This window comes from Cucurbita maxima, unplaced genomic scaffold (assembly GCF_002738345.1).
Source record: "Cucurbita maxima cultivar Rimu unplaced genomic scaffold, Cmax_1.0 Cma_Scf00023, whole genome shotgun sequence".
Classification (NCBI taxonomy): Eukaryota; Viridiplantae; Streptophyta; class Magnoliopsida; order Cucurbitales; family Cucurbitaceae; genus Cucurbita; species Cucurbita maxima.
The window spans coordinates 727,471-746,417 of record NW_019272039.1 but is presented as its reverse complement, the minus strand read 5'-3'; the positions used below and the strand labels follow the sequence as shown (position 1 = coordinate 746,417).

General features: G+C 36.6%; 4 protein-coding genes and 1 long non-coding RNA gene across 6 annotated transcripts; 3 read left to right on the top strand and 2 right to left on the bottom strand.

Annotated features, from left to right (window-relative positions):
* Nucleotides 1-161: 161 nt before the first annotated feature.
* LOC111497481 (vitellogenin-2-like) lies at nucleotides 162-2,229 on the top strand. The gene is made up of 6 exons (XM_023148288.1): nucleotides 162-457; nucleotides 845-1,146; nucleotides 1,212-1,434; nucleotides 1,525-1,571; nucleotides 1,696-1,814; nucleotides 1,900-2,229. Exons 1-5 carry the CDS (start codon nucleotides 370-372, stop codon nucleotides 1,786-1,788), a joined length of 753 nt encoding a protein of 250 aa, XP_023004056.1. The 5' UTR covers nucleotides 162-369; the 3' UTR covers nucleotides 1,789-1,814; nucleotides 1,900-2,229.
* Nucleotides 2,230-3,159: 930 nt separating this feature from the next.
* LOC111497475 (pentatricopeptide repeat-containing protein At5g46460, mitochondrial) lies at nucleotides 3,160-5,508 on the top strand. Its single transcript, XM_023148283.1, has 2 exons — nucleotides 3,160-4,605; nucleotides 4,690-5,508. Exons 1-2 carry the CDS (start codon nucleotides 3,222-3,224, stop codon nucleotides 5,364-5,366), a joined length of 2,061 nt encoding a protein of 686 aa, XP_023004051.1. The 5' UTR covers nucleotides 3,160-3,221; the 3' UTR covers nucleotides 5,367-5,508.
* Nucleotides 5,509-14,648: 9,140 nt separating this feature from the next.
* Nucleotides 14,649-14,974, bottom strand: LOC111497482. The gene is made up of 2 exons (XR_002720618.1): nucleotides 14,884-14,974; nucleotides 14,649-14,804 (listed from the first exon to the last, which is right to left on the bottom strand). It is a non-coding gene; the product is annotated as an uncharacterized LOC111497482 (long non-coding RNA).
* Nucleotides 14,836-16,928, top strand: LOC111497476 (titin homolog). Its single transcript, XM_023148284.1, has 2 exons — nucleotides 14,836-15,012; nucleotides 15,058-16,928. The coding sequence occupies exons 1-2, from the start codon at nucleotides 14,847-14,849 to the stop codon at nucleotides 16,674-16,676; spliced, it is 1,785 nt and encodes a 594-aa protein (XP_023004052.1). The 5' UTR covers nucleotides 14,836-14,846; the 3' UTR covers nucleotides 16,677-16,928.
* A 311-nt stretch (nucleotides 16,929-17,239) lies between these two features.
* LOC111497112 (60S ribosomal protein L32-1-like) lies at nucleotides 17,240-18,870 on the bottom strand. 2 transcript variants are annotated; one of them, XM_023147771.1, is made up of 4 exons: nucleotides 18,828-18,870; nucleotides 18,503-18,614; nucleotides 17,664-17,845; nucleotides 17,240-17,541 (listed from the first exon to the last, which is right to left on the bottom strand). In XM_023147771.1, exons 2-4 carry the CDS (start codon nucleotides 18,590-18,592, stop codon nucleotides 17,412-17,414), a joined length of 402 nt encoding a protein of 133 aa, XP_023003539.1. In that variant the 5' UTR covers nucleotides 18,593-18,614; nucleotides 18,828-18,870; the 3' UTR covers nucleotides 17,240-17,411. The 2 variants fall into 2 exon arrangements, with proteins under 2 accessions (XP_023003539.1, XP_023003541.1); XM_023147773.1 differs by having other exon boundaries at nucleotides 18,503-18,605.
* Nucleotides 18,871-18,947: the final 77 nt, after the last annotated feature.

Genomic DNA, 18,947 nt, shown 5'->3' with positions numbered 1-18,947 from the left:
AATGAAAAAAGTGACCCACCAAAGTTCCAAAACTAGAGGGATAAAAATGGAATATATATATTTTTTTATTTTTTATTTTTAATGATTTTGAAGGTTGGGGGAAGGGGTTAGCAAATTTAGTGAGGGAAGTTCCAGATGGTGATCCGCAGGAGCCCACCCCCACCTGTCCTTCCTCCCCGCCATATCCTATTTTTATAACGCTTTCCTCTCATCATTCAATATAACATCCTCTGCCAACCCCGAACCAAGGTAAGGGAATACACGCACAATAAAGGGTTCCCGTTCTCTGAGGCTGCGGAGCCCCCGAGTTCCTGCTGCTCCAGAAAACTCCCCCCTCCTCCTCCTCCTTTGCCTTCTTCTTCGATCATCATGCCATCAGGTGCTAGGAGACGAAAAGCAGCCAAGAAAAAGAAGGTATTGGAAGCGCATATCAACCCCTCTTCCAACACTTCTCAAGGTACACTCCCCCCCCCCTCTTCTTCGCCCTTCGATTCGATCCTCGTCCACTCGCTCTAATATTATGTAATTTCTGAAGTGGTTTTTCGTTCTTGCTTTTCGGATCGGATTTGATTAGATTTGCTTTTGATTCGAACCCTTGTAATTTCAATCGCGATCTTCCGGTTGAAATTGTTGGGCTAAATATCTGTTTCTGTTACTGTTGGGATATCTTAAACTAAAGTTCTTTGATTGTTTTGGAGAGCGATTTGGCTTGAATTAGATTACTGCGAGCTGCTTCATTGTCTCATACCTACAAAGCCCTTCGAAATAGATTTACCCTTTTTTTCATCTCGTGATTTACATAATTCTGTTTTGATTTATTCTGATTAGAATTTTCCGATGCCAGGAAAGGAGGGTGTTAAGAACCGTAATTCTGCTTCTCAGAATAACCCAAGCCACAGCAATCCGTTTGGTGAAGGGAATAAGGAAATAGAAGAGAGCAGCTCATCAAACGCTGGGGGAGGCCTGAGCAATGTAGAGACAAACCAGAAAGGGGGACTTACATCTAAGACAAAAAATGATACTGTTCAGAATGAATCAGACAAAGGTTCTCATGACGATGATCGTAGCAGCAGCAGCAGCAGCAGCAGCAGCAGTAGGAGTAGCAGTTCAGATGACGAGTCTATACATTCAACAAAGAAACCTGAGGTATGAATCTACTTTGATAAATGGATTTGTTTTCATCACTAGAAACTTACAAGATGAATGGATAGGAACTGCATGGGAAGACCGGCGATTTGGTCGCGTCGACTGCTGCCTCTATAGCTAACTTGGCTATGCCAGGGGTATCGGCATCTGAAGGAACTATCAGCATTGTCGAAAATGCGTTTGCTGAAAATGGTTCCATATCTGATATGATCGCTTCGAAAAAGTTGGAGACAGCTACAAAGGAACAATCATCAAAGCCAAATGAAGATGGAGATTTAGATTTATCAGGTTGATCAGTTTATGAGGGCTTTTTTTCTGATGCCTATGAATTTGCTTCTAAATTGTTAGTTTGTGTGACTGAATCTAATAACGTTGCAGCACACGCGGAAAGTCCAGAAAATTTCAAACCTGAAGCTGAAGATCAGGTTATTTTTCAGAGTTCATGTTATTGCTATATAGGACAATCGCACGAGCATGACCGTGACACATAGTAGCACATCATTTGTTAATTGTTCTATGAGAAATGAGGCTTTTGTTTTCCTTGTGCAGCCGTTGATTGAATCGAGGCCACCAGTGCCACAAAGAACATCATGGTTGAGTTGCTGTGGTTTATGTGATGTATTTACTGGCTCGAACCGATAGTTCAGCGCACGGTTTCTATATATTGGGTTACAACCCGACCTTTCTATTTATCGACGATTATGTTGTGCAATATTGAGTTGTACTCAGATGATCTGTTTCATGTTGGGACAGGGATGAAGAAGTCTTCGCAGAACGGTTGAAGGTTTAAGCAAGGACCGATGTTTACGAGAGCACGATAAGATAGTCATCAAACGTGATGAGGCGAGGCTAAGGTAGATCATGTTCATGGATTTATAAAGCTAGCAACCTGATGACATTCCCTTGCTACATGTGTTTTGTCTTTCAGTGAGATTTCTTTTGTTGGAGCACAGTGTTCTTGATTTCACAAAACAATTCATTACTGTTTCAATTATGTTGATAATCAGCCATCATCTTCCTTTCGTATTCATATGACATCTGATATTTGCTTGGCCGAATGAATTCTATCTCTCTCAAGTTTGTAATGCAACGTTTTTCCAACGACTTCATTTTCGATTAGACCACTTTTTCACTGTTTTCTGCTCGTTTCCAAAAACGTGTGCGTACTGTTGGGGTCCAATGAAGTAGATTACTGTTTCTACTTCATCTGCCATCACGGGCAGGAAGAATTGTGTTGAATGAAAGTCCCACATCAGTTAATCAAATACTATCTCCATTGGACCCCAAAGCAAACCATGAGAGCTTGTGCTCAAAAGTGGACAATGTTATACCATTGTGGAGAGTCGTGTTCATCTAACATGGTATCAGAGTCATGCCCTAAACTTAGTCGTGTTAATAGATTGGTAAATCCTCGAATGTCGAACAAATGACTCCAAAAGAAAATGAGTCAAGCCTCTTAGGCATAGTAAAAAATGACAAACTCCAAAAGAGTCAGAGTCTTGATTAAGGAGAGACGTACTTTGTTTGAGAGAGGTGTTGGATGATGAAAGTCCTATTTAAGAAATGATCATGAGTTTATAATCAAATAATACTATTTCTATTGATATGAGGCATTTTTGGGGAAACTGTGCAATGCACCTCGTTACTTGTACTACTGACTCAACTTGAACTTGAACTGACTTTTATGAGTTAAAAAACGTTCTTATTTACACCAAGAAGTTGAATCAGTCACTTTCTTTTCTATTAAAACTTGCAATATTAAGAATTTGAGGGTGATTTGTTTAAAAGCACCCACACTAAATTGCGTCCAAAAATAGGCTTAGTTATAAAAAAAAATATTTATATTCAGAAGTAGCCATAATAAATATGTTATTTTAATATTTTAATTGATTTCTACGGTGATAATGAAAATTTAATATTACCACTCCTAAAATATAGGAATTAAAATTGGAACTTTATTTTCAGAAGTTAATAAATATAAAAGAAAAGAAAGATGAGAAGGTACGTTTTTGCGATCGCTTCCTCGTCCCTCTCAAAGGCCTCGAGTGAATTGAATTCTCCGTTGAGAAACGGCGATGCGAAACGTTGGCGCCAAATTACCAACTTTCAAAATTTTGCTATTGTCATTCCAATTCTCCCTCTCTGTTCAACGCATTGGCTGTTCTTTGATTTCCTCGAGTTCTTATATTTGTTTGTTTGGAACCAAAAGGTTCTCTGTTTCGACCACTCCCTCTTACAATTATTGGCTTTCTCTTCATCTAAGAAACGGAAGAATCAATGAAGCCCGATCATTCTTTGATGACATATCTTCTCCTGGTGTTAACTTATACACAATGATGATTGCGGGTTATGCAGAAAAAGGTAGGCTTGAGGATGCCCTGAAACTGTTCTATGAAATGCCTGTGAAGGATCTGGTTTCTTGGAATTCTATGCTCAAAGGGTGTCTCAAATGTGGGGATTTAAGTATGGCCTGGAACGTGTTTGACAAAATGCCGCAAAGGAACGTCATTTCTTGGACGACCATAATCGATGGGCTGCTGGAGTTTGGGAGAGTTGAGGTTGCTGAGCGCTTTTTCTGGGAGATGCCCACTAGGGATGTTGCTGCCTGGAATTCCATGGTTCATGGATACTTTAGTAATGGTAGAGTTGAAGATGCCGTTGAGTTGTTTGAGAAAATGCCTTTCCGGAATGTGATTTCGTGGACTTCAGTGATTGGTGGGCTTGACCAGAATGGAAGGAGTTACGAAGCTCTACTTGTTTTCCAGAAAATGTTGGCTTCCTTTATCAAACCCACTTCGAGCACGTTGGCCTGTGCATTGACAGCTTGTGCAAACATACGTACTTTCGTCATAGGTGTACAGATTCATGGTCTAATTGTTAAGACTGGTCACTGCTTTGATGAATACATAGCTGCTTCCCTTATAACATTTTATGCAAACTGCAAGCTAATACAGAATGCTTTCGACATTTTCAACGAAGATTTACGGAGAAATGTTGCGGTTTGGACGGCTCTTCTAACGGGATATGGATTGAACTGTAAGCACGACGATGCGTTACGGGTTTTCAAGGGTATGATGAGAATGTGTGTGCTTCCTAATCAATCTTCTCTGACTAGTGCTCTAAATTCATGTTGTGGATTAGAGGCTGTTGATAGAGGCAGGGAAGTTCATAGTGTAGCTTACAAGCTAGGTTTGGAAAATGATATCTTTGTCGGTAATTCTCTAGTGGTTATGTACACTAAATGTGGACAAATTCGTGATGGGGTTGCTGTCTTCACAAGAATGTCTAGAAAGAATGTTGTGTCTTGGAATTCCATCATTGTTGGATGTGCACAACATGGTTTTGGGATGTGGGCTTTGACTCTCTTCGCTCAAATGATTCGTTCAAGGGGGGATCCAGACGAGATTACGCTCATAGGACTACTTTCAGCTTGCAGCCATTCTGGATTGTTAACAAAAGGTAGAAGCTTTTTCAAGCATTTTGGCAAAAACTTGTGTATTGAGATGACAAATGAGCACTATGCTTCTATGGTTGATCTATTAGGCCGATATGGCGAATTGGACGAAGCCGAAGCGCTAATTCATACCATGCCTATCAAAGCTAACTACACGGTGTGGCTTGCACTGCTTAGCAGTTGCTCCAAACACTCTAATGTGGATGTAGGTGAAAGGGCAGCAAAATGTGTGTTGGAACTACAACCAAGCTGTAGTGCTGCTTATACATTACTCTCCAATCTATACGCTTCTAATGGAAAATGGACTGAAGTTTCAAAAATAAGGAAAAAGATGAAAGATGAAGGGATTTTGAAGCAACCTGGAAGTAGTTGGATTACAGTTAAGGGGATCAGGCATGATTTTCTTTCGGGCGATCGGTTGCATCCATCGAGCCGAAAAATATACCAAAAACTAGAATGGCTAAGAGGAAAGTTGAAGGAATTGGGTTATGTACCTGATCCGAAGTTCTCCTTGCATGATGTTGAGTCAGAACAAAAGGAAGAGATGCTGTCAACTCATAGTGAGAGGCTTGCTATTGGGTTTGGATTAATCAGTACAGTTGAGGGTAGCACCATAACAGTAATGAAAAATCTCCGCATTTGTGGCGATTGTCACAATGCCATCAAGCTTATAGCGAAAGTCGTCGGCCGGGAAATCGTCATTAGAGACTCTAGCCGCTTTCATCACTTTCGTAACGGAGCCTGTTCTTGTGGAGATTACTGGTAGTAGCTGTGGTGGTTCAAAATGTGTTCAAATAATGGATTGAACTCCATGATACACCAAAAATCATGCCTACAGGAAGAGGAAAGAAACAATGTTAGCAGCTATAAACCAGTTTGAGAGTACATCTTCATGAAGAACAGGAAGCCAAATTAAACTACCAATATCAAGTTCCTGTGAGAATTTTGGAATTTTGGAATTTTGTGTAGCAAGGCGAGTGGCTCGGCCTCCTAAAGGGCTCGATACCGGTTGTTCTTGTTCATAGTTTGTGTAAAGTCTATCATGTTCGTTTAAATTTTTGGTTGAATCATACAAAACCCTAATTAACTAGTATATCTAATCACCACTTGGTTAGGATAACCTCAAATTTTTTGGGATAAAAGATATAATTTAATGAAAAGAAAATTAAGTTCAAATCCACTAACTAAAAAGTAAATTTTACCCGTAAAAATTTAGATATGGATTTCAAAGCCCTATATATAAGTTTGGTAAGAGATAATCTTTACCAACTTGATCCCTAGATGAATCTTGAGGATAATTGGTGGAGATGAATCCAAAGAAGTGAACGGACTCGGAAAATTCAGTTCTGAATCAATTCTTGAGGTTGATTGTTCAATCCACCATCGGCGATCTTCAATCTTGTACCAGGAAATTGGCAAGATGACGATTACAGAGAGAGAAGAAGACAGAGAAAAAGTTACGAACGCGACAATTGAACAAATTAAGGAGAAAGAAGAAGAAGAAGAAATTGACCAAACAAAGAAGGAAGAAGAAGATGATGAAGAATTAAACCTGGATACTATGCTGAGTGAGATTGTCAAAGATTCAGAATCAGAGAGTTCAATGAAAGAGATGAAAGAACATGAAGAACAAGTAAGTAAAAGAACAAGAAACGCAGAATCGGGGGAAGCGGAGGAAGCGAAGGAAGCGGAAACAGAACAACTTCGTATTGGATCCGATCCGGCAGTGGATCCTCTGGACATAACCATGGAAATCGTATCAAAATACCACGACTTCGTTGACTTTGCACTTGAGATTTTAGAAGAAGAACAGAAATACGAAGAAGAACAGAAATACGGAGAAGAACAGAAAATCGAAGAAGAAATGAAAACACAGTTATGGAGCGAGGTTTTTGAAAGAGGAAAGCAGCTGGTTGAGAGCCTGAAGCAAAGATTGCAGAGACTGCCTAATGAAATGGATCGCATGAAAAACGATAAGAATTTGCAGGAGGAATACACCACCAGAAAATTTTGTGTTGAACATATCTTACCTCAACTGCGACATTTAAATTCACGAGTCGATACATCTCCTCATATCCGCATTGTTTCAGGCGAGAACACTACAGTGCGTGTGTTGCCATTGTACTTCGATGAGCTTCACGATTGCAAGATAGAACTGTTTGCGATGATGGAGCTAATCAGAACTCTGAAGGAAGAAAATGAGGAAGATGAATATGTGGATGAAGATGGAGAAGAAATAAGAGTATAATCTGAATAATGGAATCACAGATCTATATGTAACTAAGATCTAATTTTCTCCAAGTTCTTGTTATGGATTTTCTCATCATTTTGCTATTTTGTTCGGTGTTGTTTGTTCAAGTCATTAAAACATTTATCCTTTATAACAAACAAAAAAAAAAAAAAAAACTTACATAATATCGTTATAATCTGGAAAAAGGAAGATGAGCTATGTTAGATGGTTCCGGCATAACCCTAACCATGACACAAAAGATGGTTCGGGTTTAGTTGTGCTTGGTGGGGAGCATGCACTATTTAAAAGCTTGGAATGGCAAAAAAAAAAAAAAAAAAAAAAAAAAAAAAAAAAAAAAAAAAAAAAAAAAAAAAAAAAAAAAAAAAAAAAAAAAAAAAAAATAGAGAGCTTGTTAAGTGCCATTAGAAGAGCTTTTAGCTAGCGTTTAGTAGTAGGTACGTATGAAGTTATAAGTAGACTGAGGAGTTACTTATAGAGTAGTGGGTCCTCCATACCTGTTAGACTTCCTTCGAGCTCGAGATAGGTGATGGTACCCCGACCTACGTGCATGAAGCGTGATGACTCGATGGATCATGGAGAGTAGGAAATGAGAGGCTAAGTACACCTAGAAACTCTAATACACTCTGATTGATGACTTACACCCTCGAAATAAGAGAAAGTAGAGTATACGAACCTTAAGAGTATGGTAGTGTTAGAAAGAACTCAAGCCATGAAATTGGTTAACTCTAAGACCCTGAGAACATAGCTTAAGAAACATTGGATAGGAGAAGTTTCGATGAGAGCTTACAAGTTGGTTGTTTACTGAATATTTTTATACTCGTTCTTGTTCTTTATTTTACAGATGGATCGTAGCCCATTGTTCGAAGACAGAAGCGTGTAGAGCCATGCAGCTACTTGGAGGATCTCTAAATTTGGCCGTTCCCTTTTTATATCATTTCAATGTCGCTTTCTTAAAACTTATGTCATGTTGTAAACTATTTGGATATTGACTCTACAAAGAAGATTTCTTCTATGTTAGTTTTATTGTTTATGATTGAATTTAACTCCTCATGTTCTAGTATACGATATTGAAAGGTTTTATTTTCTCTTTTACCTCGTGTATCCACGTGGCAATCTGTAATTCAAAGTCTAAAAAAATAGGTTGTTTCATGTGATAAATGAAAGCTATCTTAAATCGCAAATCTTGGTCCATATTACAATAATATTTTTAAATTACATTTCAAATTTTTTCAAGAAGGTGTAGAAATAATTTATTAACAAAATTATTTAAGGTTGATAATTATTTGATTTTTTTATTTTTTCACAATAACTTTTGAAGTTAAAAAATTAAATCAAGTTTTTAAAAATTATATTTTTAGTTTTCACTATTAAATAGATAATAAATAAGGAAAATATTAAAGTGAAAATAGTATTTATAAGTGGTTATTAAAGTCTAAATAATTCAATTATTAATTTAATTTATACTTCCTTCAGTAAACGGAAAATTAAAATATGAAATACTTATTAAATGATTTTTCATATTTAGAACAATCCATTAGAGAAAATAGCTAAATTTATAGTTTGACTTAAAAGCAAATCCATATTTTAATATATATTTTACCCATAAAAGTTTAATCACCAGACAAGTACTATGTATAAATTGAGCAATAGATGAATGTTCATCAACTTGAGCCCTAGACGAATCTCGAAGATTAATAAGTGGAGATGAAAGCAATGAAGTAAACGGACTAGAAATTTTGGTTCTGAATCAATTCTTGAAGTTGATTATCCAATCCACCGTCGCGATCTTCAATCTTGAACCAAGAAATTCGCAAGAAGATGGTTACAGAGGGAGAAGAAGACAGAGAAAAAGTTTCGAACGCGACAATTGAACAAATAAAGGAGGAGGAGAAAGAAGAAGAAGAAGAGATCGGCAAAATAAAGAAGGAAAAACAAGATGATTATTATGATGAAGATTTTGACATTGACCTTCTGTTGAATGTGCCAGATGATTTTTTTGAAAGAGTTTCGAACGCGACAATTGAACAAATAAAGGAGGAGGAAGAAGAAGAGATCGACAAAATAAAGAAGGAAGAAGAAGATCATTATTATGATGAAGATTTTGACCTTGACCTTCTGTTGAATGTGCCAGATGATTTTCATGAAAGAGTTCCGAACGAGACAATTGAACAAATAGAGGAGGAGGAAGATGAAGATTTTGAAGATTTTGAAGATTTTGAAGATTTTGACCTTGACCTTCTGTTGAATGTGCCTGATGATTTCAATGAAAGAGTTCCGAACGAGACAATTGAACAAATAAAGGAGGAAAAAGATGAAGATTATGAAGATTTTGACCCTGACCTTCTGTTGAATGTGCCAGATGATATCAATGAAATTGTTTCGAACGAGACAATTGAACAAATAAAGGAGGAGGCAGATGAAGATTATGAAGATTATGAAGATTATGAAGATTATGAAGATTTTGAAGATTTTGAACCTGACCTTCTGTTGAATGTGCTAGATGATTTCAATGAAAGAGTTCCGAACGAGACAATTGAACAAATAAGGGAGGAGGAAGATGAAGATTTCGTAGATGATTTTGACCTAGACCTTCTGTTGAATGTGCCAGATGATTTTAATGAATTTATGGATAGTTTGCCGGATGACTTTTCCATAGAATCAGAGGAAGAATCTGAAGAACAAGCAATGAAAAGAATAAGAATCGTAGAATCGGAGGCAGCGAAAGCAGCAGAGGTTGTAACAGAATCCGATCCGGCAATGGATCCTCTGGAGATAGTCATGGAAATCGTTTGGAAATACCACGAGTTCGTGGAGTTCATACTTGAGATGCTGAAAGAAGAACGGAAATATGAAGAAGAAAAGGAAATGCAGAGATGGAGCAAGATTCTTGAAAGAGGAAAGCACCTGGTTGAGACTCTGAAGCAGAGGCTGAAGAGAGTGCCTGCTGAAATGGAACGGATGAAGAACGATGAGAATTTGCAGGAGGAATATTCCTTCAGAGAAACTCATCTTTGTGATATCATAGATCAAATTCGAGATTTGAATTCACGAATCAGCTACTCTCCTCATATCTCCCTTGTTTCAGACCCCAAATTTACAGAGCGTGTGTTGCCGTCGAGCTTGGTCGAGCTTGAGCGTTCCAAGAAAGAACTGAGTGAGCTGATGGAGGTAATCATAGAACTGAAGGGAATAAATAAGGCATCAAACGAGGAAAGTTATTTCAAGTCCCAACTGTAACTAACATCTCATTCTCTCTATCACCTCTTCTTATGGATTTTCAACATCATTCCCTAATCTTGTTTCGTGTTCTTTGTTTATCCCTTTTAATTCAAACTGTCACCCACCAATCTAAATCAACACACTAGTCTCCTTATTATTTATATCAAACAATCAACGGTCAAAATGAGCATCTTTAACACGATCGTCCAAAAAAGCCTTTTAATGCCGAATGAAATCAATCTAGTCAATGTTTTGTCCGACTATTAGTAAGGATACCCACCCTCACTAGATAGTCTCCCCTTAATCGAGACTTACAATTCTTTGTTTGATATTTGAGGATTCTAATGACATAATTAAGTTTAGGGCATAACTCTGATAACATGTTTTGAATCACTGATCTCCATACTAGTAAGATATTGTCCACGTTGAGAATAAGCTCTCATGACTTTGCTTTGAGCTCCCCCAAAATGTCTCATAACAATGAAGACAGTATTCCTCACTTATAAACTCAGATCTTTCACTAAACTAATCTTCACTCAAACAAAGTACATTATTATAAGTCTCCCATAAAACTAAAATATAAAAGTGACTTGATTTCTTTTCTCGGCTTAATTTTAAAAATCAAAATTGTTATTAAAAAACTAAGAAATTAAATTATCCGTATATTTTGTATTTCATCCCATACTTATTAAACACATTTTTCAAATTTTAAAACTTTACTAAAATTATAGTTAATAAGCCATATTTTAATAAAATAATATATATTTTTCCCTTCTAAAAACCGATGTACTTTAACCGTGGTTAATTTTAAAAAAGAATTACTCGGTTTTAACCATAAGCTGTATATAATTACGACAGAGGAGAGAACATTGAGGTTGAGAACGCAACAACTGACGAACTCAAGGAAGCCGAGAAAGTAGAAAGCAAATCGGCCTCCGATTGCGCAAATGGCACACGAATCAAATCGAGAATCCGTGCACGCGGCCGCAGAACACGAGCAAGAACAAGAAAATCCGCAAGAAGATATGAACAATGTGGAGAATAAACAAAATGATCCCGGAGAAATCGTACAAAACGAGGAAGTGAGATCGACAACAGAGAACCAAGTAATCGCAGCACAAACGCTATACAATTTCAAGAAAAAACATTTGAAGACAATACTCCAATTATGGAATCGTTCACACCTTAAAGAGTTGGAAGATCCAGAGATGAAGGAAGTCGAAAGGAGAAAGAAAGAAGGGCGTTTAATAATAAAGGACGTGGAGGACGACGGAAGCTTCGACAGGAAGAAGCAGAAAAAGGAAAACAAGAATTGGTTCAATGAATTTAGCAGTTCAAGAAAAGGAAAAGAGAAAATACACGAACCTGAAATAATTTTCGATCCTCTGGTATTGCTCCGCTGTATTACATTGGGATTCTCTGTATACATTGGGCATGTGATGGAGATGGCGATAGAGAGGCGTCGAGGTGCACCGAATTGGATATCTCAACTGGAAGAAGGCGCGGATCTGTTGGATGGCGTAATACGAAAGGTGCAGATAATGAATGACGAAATGCGACGGATAAGGAAGAGGAAGGATATGAGGGAGGAATATGTGAAATTTCATACAATTTTGTCTCAAGTGGATGAGATTGACGAACGTATGGAAGGCTCTCCAAACATCGGGATTGTTTCTGAGAAGGATTGTACGGATTTAGAATTGCGGGTGTGTGAGCATGAGCTGAAACAGTGCAAGAACGGCGCTGATGAGTTAGTGTGCGAAGTTTTAAAACTTATGAAGAAATCAAGGGAACATTATTTTTTGTAATTCCAACTTATATCAAATCAAAATATCTTCTTTTTTCTTGTATCGAGGATTACTAGAAATGAGTCTCATACTCAATTAATTTAGTGAAATATTACGAATTTATAAGTAAGGAATATGTTAAATCTAAAAATAAAGGAAAAAAGGAATAGAGCAATCTTGTATCAGACTAAACTCTTTTTGTAGTTGGATCTCCAAGTTTTTGGAATGCCCCTAATCTTACTTAGGCGTCCAAATCTGGGTCAATACTATTTACATTGGTATGAACTTTTGGTAAACTCAAAGCAAACCTATGACAACTTATACTCAAAGTAGAGTTTGTGATTCCTAACAATTCCAACATATATCAAATCAAAATATCTTCCTTTTTCTTCCTTCTTTTCTTATCTCTTATCAAAATTATTATTTTAATAAATAATTTTTAAATGCAATGTATTGAAAATATGTTTTTTTCTCTCAAACTCAAAAAAAAAATAATAATAATAATTTTACAAGATAATTAAGATATTATTTTTTAAAAAATAATTAATTAATAATAAGAAGAAGAAAAGCCAAAAATTATATTAATAAAAATTCAATTAAAAACAATAATTTTACAAGATATGACAATAGACGGTATATAAATATAAAATGGTGAGGGAGTGAGTTTGAAAACAGGGAAACGGGGATTTGAATCATTTGAAAATCGGAATTAGACGGTGGAAAGAAGCACTAAGAAAGAGAGAAGAAGAATCAAGAAAGGGGAAGAAGATAGTGATCGTATCTTGAGTGGAACGAATCGAGCGATGGATATAGATCCGAAAGAACAAGAAGATGATCGGCAACAGGATTCGAGAAAGAAACAGAAACTTGTTGAAGATTTCCAGTCACCGTATCCTCAATATGGAATGGAGAGATCTCTGAGAATAGCGGACGTGAAAGAAATCGAGATGTTTAATGTTCCACCAGATGATGATCAGCAAAAGGATTCGAGAAAGAAACAGAAACTCGTTGATGATTTCCAGTCACCGTATCCTCAATATCGAATGGAGAGACCTCTGAGAATAGCGGCCGTGGAAGAAATCAAGATGTTTAATGTTCCACCAGAGATCCGAGGTCGTTTCGAAGTAAGAGAAAGGGAGGAATATACGGAAGAATCATCGAAAAGAGCAAGAACAAGATCCCCTGAAGTTATCCGTCTGCGTGCAGATTCGAGTAGCGAAGCATTTAGTATGGAGGCAGTGAAATCAGGGGAGAAAATGGCGGAGCCACTGAAATTGATGGAGGAAATCGTGAATGTATACAGTAAGTACATTGATCATATACTTCTAATGGCGAGAAATCGATTCAAAGATGAGGAGAGGTGGAATTTTGGTAGAAATGAGTGCGGCGGCCTGGCTGAGATTTTCTTAAAAAACATCCAAACCTTGGGATCTGAATTAGCGCGAATGAAGAATGATTTGAGTCAAATGAAGAACTATTTCATCATAGCTCCCCGTATTCGTCAGATTATGAATCAACTGGAAACGATGCATGAAAGCTTCGACCGATCTCCGAATATTAGCGCTTCTGCAAAGCAAAACTGCACAAAACAAGAACTGATCGCCTGTATGGAAGAGCTTAATCAGTTCAAGAAACAATTGTATGAAATATCTTCGGGAGTATGCGGACTGAAAACCATGAAAATGTACAACAAATAAAATACCGGAATTTCAGATTTTAATAAACACAAGACGTCTTCTTAGTTCTTACTAAATTTCATGCATTTATCTTCTTATCTCTATAGAACAATGAATTTGAGCAGCAAAAATTTGTTGGCATGACTTGAACAGTACACACTATAAGACAATCTCTACGTCACTAAGAATTACTAACCAAAATAGCAATTATTTTATTTATTTGAAATTTTTTTTCAAGGAATGTGAAATTGAACAATAAAATGAAGAGGTTAAAAAAAGAAAAAAAGTCTATAAAACTTAATTATAATTAAATTAATGCCAAAGTATGAGAATTAGATTTATATGTAGCTATATCTACCACTAAATATGAAAATATTATTACTCAACCAAACCATACAGATTTAAGAATGAGAAATAGAATTGCAACTGAGGTTCAAAATATAAACTAACTAATATATTCTTATGAATATCTAAGATATATTCTCTAACTAATATAAAAGATTACTAATATCATATATTCCATAATTAATTCAAACTATAAATAAATTATATTTATATTGATATTAGAAATATTATTTATTTATATAAGAGAGAATTTAGTTCCATTGTGCAAAAAGAAATCCAATGAACAACATAACCATTTCTGAATTTTAATTTTGTGCTCAGGAAAGTTAAATATAAATTTTAGAAATGAGGGTTTTGTGATAATTTCCAATTACAATTTTGTGAAAAACTCTAAATTATTTTCCAATTACAAATTTTAATAAATTCTAAATTCAGTTCATGCCATTTAAAAAAAAAAAAAAAATTGGTAAAGATTATTTTATTATCTATTAAAACCCTTCTAAAATTTAGTTGATGACATATATATAAAAATATTGACAAATTATTCATCATCTAAAGAGAAATTAGAGGAAATAAAAAAAAAAGGAGGGAAAGGATTAAATAAAGCAAGTTAAACAGCCGAAGAAATTAAAGCAAATTATATTAAAATAATAATAATAATAATAATAATAATAATAAAAAAAAAAAAAAAGTTCTTGTTAAAAGTGTGTGCAGTTACTAGCAAGATCAAATATGTTAGTCGTTAAAATTATTGATTTAAAGAAGTTTAAAAAGTTGCATAAAAAAGATTGAAAGTTTCAAAACGGTTAACCGTTTTGTAGGCTATAAAGCAGGAGAACAGGGTGAGAAGAATTTGAATCACCAGACGGATTCTTCACCCATTGCGATTCTGAATCACTTCTTCAAGTTGATTGTCAGTCTTTTACCTGCAAACGCCTCAGTAGGGATTGCAAATTGAGATTTAATACATGGTAGACAAAGAAATCAAGGAAGACGAAGATATACTCCTTCGGTTCATTGAATTGGCCATGGAGTCAGGTCCTGAATTCAAGAAAGAGCAAGATGATCTTAGCCTTACAAATAAAGAAGGTGAATTCAAGAAAGAACAAGATGATCTAAGCCTTGCAAATAAAGGTATATTCAAGAAAGAACAAGATGATCTAAGCTTTGCAAATAAAGAAGGTGATGGCGGATTCAAGGCTGAAACTGGAGAAGAAAATCAGGAAGTTCTCAATGATCATATATCGTATTCTTCATGTGATATCAAGGAAGACGAAGACATTATCCTACGGCTGCACGAATCGTTCATGGACTCGGTTTGTGAATCAGTGCACGAGGCTGATTTGGCTCGTCAACAAATCCTTGCAGACAAAGAAAGTAGTGGCGGATTCAAACATAAAATTGAAGAAGAAAAACAGGAAGACCTCCATGAAGATGCATCGCAATCTCTAAATGCTATCGAGAAAGACGAAGATATGATCCTTCGGTTGAACAGATTGTTCTTGGAGGCAGTTCGTCAATTCCTTGCAGACAGAGAAAGGCCTGACGGATTCAAGCCTGAAACTGAACAACATCTCCATGCTGATTCACCACACTCTCGATATATCAAGAAAAACGAAGATATTATCCTTCGGTTGGACGATTTGTTCATGGAGTCAGTTCGTGAATTCAAGACAAAACAAGATCGTCGAAGCCTAGCAGACGAAAAAAGCCAGGGCGGATTTAAACATCAAATTCAAGAAGAAAGCCATGGCAGATTTAAACATCAAAATCGAGAAGAAAGTCATGGCGGATTTAAACATCAAAATCGAGAAGAAAGTCATGGCGGATTTAAACATCAAAATCGAGAAGAAAACCATTCCCGATATTCTTTCAGTAGAAACGAAGACATTATCCTTGAACTATTCATTGAATCGATTCGTCAACCTGTGAACGCGTTTGATCTTTCCAAGCAAGAACAAAACGACAAACTTCTCTACGGTCACCACGATATGCAAAGAGACAAAGAAAGCCATGGCGGATTTGAGCATAAAGTTAAAGAAGCTACTCGAGAAGATCTCCCAGGATATGCATCACATTCTCAATATCATGATTACGATATTATCCTTCAGTTCAACAAATTGGCCATGGAGTCGGATCGTAGATACGTTGCTAGTAAACTCCAGAAAGAACAAAAGGATGAAGAAAGTGACGGAAGATCCAAGCATAAAACTGAAGAAGATGAGACTCCTCCGATTAAAAAGAACCAGGAAGAATCGAATACTTCAGAAACATTCAAAATCAAAGAGTGTCCAAAAGTGAAGACAGGGAATGTTAATCCGTTTGATATGCCTTTGAAGCCTCTTGAAGAACTGGAGGAAATTGTGCTGAAACTCTACAAATTCATGGACTATACATCTTCGATACTGAAAGATATACAGAGAGTGAAATACAAAGAGCAGGATAAGTACCATTTTCTTGACAACGTTCGACTCCTGTTTCTGTCGTCGTCTCGGAAGGTGGACGTAGTAATTGATGAACTGAAACTTTTGAAGGATAGAGAAATTGGGGAGGAGAATTCTCCCCCCACAAATGCTCTGAGTCCTGAAATCGCTTTATTTCAAGCGGTAGAGATAAATGCAAAGTTGGTCAATCGCTCTTTTATCCATACCGTTGCTTTCCTGTATGATGACAAATGTAGGGAAAAGGAGATTTCATGTTGCATAGCTGAGCTGAATCGAACCATGGAAAACCTCAGGGTAGTTCTCTTGAGAGCAAGACCACGAAAATGCCTACTTTCCAGGTCACTAAGAATTTGAGAGAACTGAAGCAGCTTCCGAATGGCTTTGAGGGATAGAACGAAACAAAGAGCAAATGGCCACTATACTATACCTATTGAAACTTCCATGTACGTGATTACCAGTATTAGTGTGTGCTACTACTCACAAACATCACATATAAAATTCTTCTGTCTCTAGCTATGAATAATAAGTTTGGAAGTAGATTCTATGGTGTTCAATATACTAGTCAATAGAATCATCTTATCCTTTACTTGGGAACTTGAGAACCAACTATTCTGATGTGTTGAAATGAAAATTTGCAAATCCGTTAAAAACTTGCGATTTTTACAGCTTTAAAAGTACCCAAAAACATAACCCCTCACCTGAAAGAACTTTCAAGAAAAGCACTTAAATTGTGTTTCTTACCAAAAAGTGTTCATAAAATAAGCGTTTCAACTGTAAATTACCTTGTTCAAGATGTGCATTCACCCTAGTAAATCTCAGCCCCACAGCCAAGCCAAAATACGAGCGATCAAATCGATCCACCAGTTCAGTGGAGTGGATGCTGATGGTCCGTAATCAAGCAGAAAGAAAGTTCAAAATAACCAAAAATGACGATGGAATTAGAAATCTTAGTCAAATAAAGGATGACATTGAGTAGAATAGAAAAACAGCAAAAGCCAGGGCAGCTGCAATAACAGACATATTCATAAGACGGTATTAAAAGGACAATACTAATAATAAAAACAAAAAGAGAGTCTAGGAGGCGGCTCCTCATTCATCCTCCTGGCTGCGCAACCTAGCAAGCTTGTTGGTGACAACTACATCGAGTTGGGCAGCTCTCTCCACGATCTCCTTCCTCTTTTTTGTGGACACATCGTGTGCAATCTCAGCACAGTAAGTCCTGAAATTACATAATTGAGTAGAACTCAGCCATGTAAGATTACCTTTCCAAATGTAGTTAATCATTAAGTTAAAGGAGTAATGACATATTTAAATGAAATGTGAAAGAGATTAGTAGTTTGCCTGTTGTGCATCATCAACAGTTCAAGCTCATTCACATTGTGCACGACGAACTTCTTGAATCCATTAGGAAGATAATGGCGGGTCTTCTTGTCAGTACCATAACCGATGTTTGGCATCAAAGTGCATCCTTTGAACTTCCTTCGGACACGAGAATCAATACCCTTTGGTCTACGCCAGTTTGTCTGTCAACCGTACATTTGAGGAAGCACTCAGTAAACTTACAGGAGGCCAGTTTTTATACAAACACGAAGTAAATTCCCAACACATATTGCACAAATTTGTAAAACATTTGCAAGAGAGAGTAATCAAGCCCTATATGAGATTTCAACCTTTTTACAATAACAAAAAAACGTTAGATATGAATGTAGTAAGAACCACGAGTTGAAGGGAAGAGATAGATACCAAATAACCTACAGATGAATGATTAACAGCGAATAACCTACAGATGAATGATTAACTGCGAATAACCTACAGATGAATGATTAACAGCGAATAACCTACAGATGAATGATTAACAGCGAATAACCTACAGATGAATGATTAACAGCGAATAACCTACAGATGAATGATTAACAGCGAATAACCTAAGATGAATTATTAACAGCGAATAACCTACGATGAATTATTAACAGCGAATAACCTACAGATGAATGACTAGCAGAAAATAACCTACAGAACCACTTGCAACTTTTTAAATATCGAGATAAATAATACACCGCAAATAAGCCGAGCGAAGCAAAACTCTCGTATGCAAATATGAACATACTTGAATACAAAATCACTGGCAAGTAGAAATACTAAATGTACAGAGTAAAACTAGTCAAAGTCCATGCACATACTTTGACAGAGATCTTGCGGTCGCTCTGAGGCCTCTTGAACTGCTTAACCCTCTTCTTAACGATCTTCTTCGTCAGCAACGGCACCGCCATATCTTCTTAGTTCCTACAAACTCTAAACCAAGCAGATTTCTCAGTTCCAAATTGACTGATTGCAAGGATGTTTACTCCACCGAACAAACTTGCAGAAAAAATAAATCCACTTGCAGCTTAAAATCGCATTTAACTAGAAACAAACTACCTAACTTTGCAAAGATGCATTGAAATGGTATAGGTTTAAAGCTATAAGTTATACACAGAGTAGAGCGAGAGAGAGGGAGAAGGATACCGGCAATAGGAATCGGAGCTTGCTTTCCAAGACCGCCGAACTCGAACTGCATCACCTTTGGTTTATATTCATATAATGGGTAGAGTAGATGCGCATTAGGGTTTTGGGGACTAGTTATCC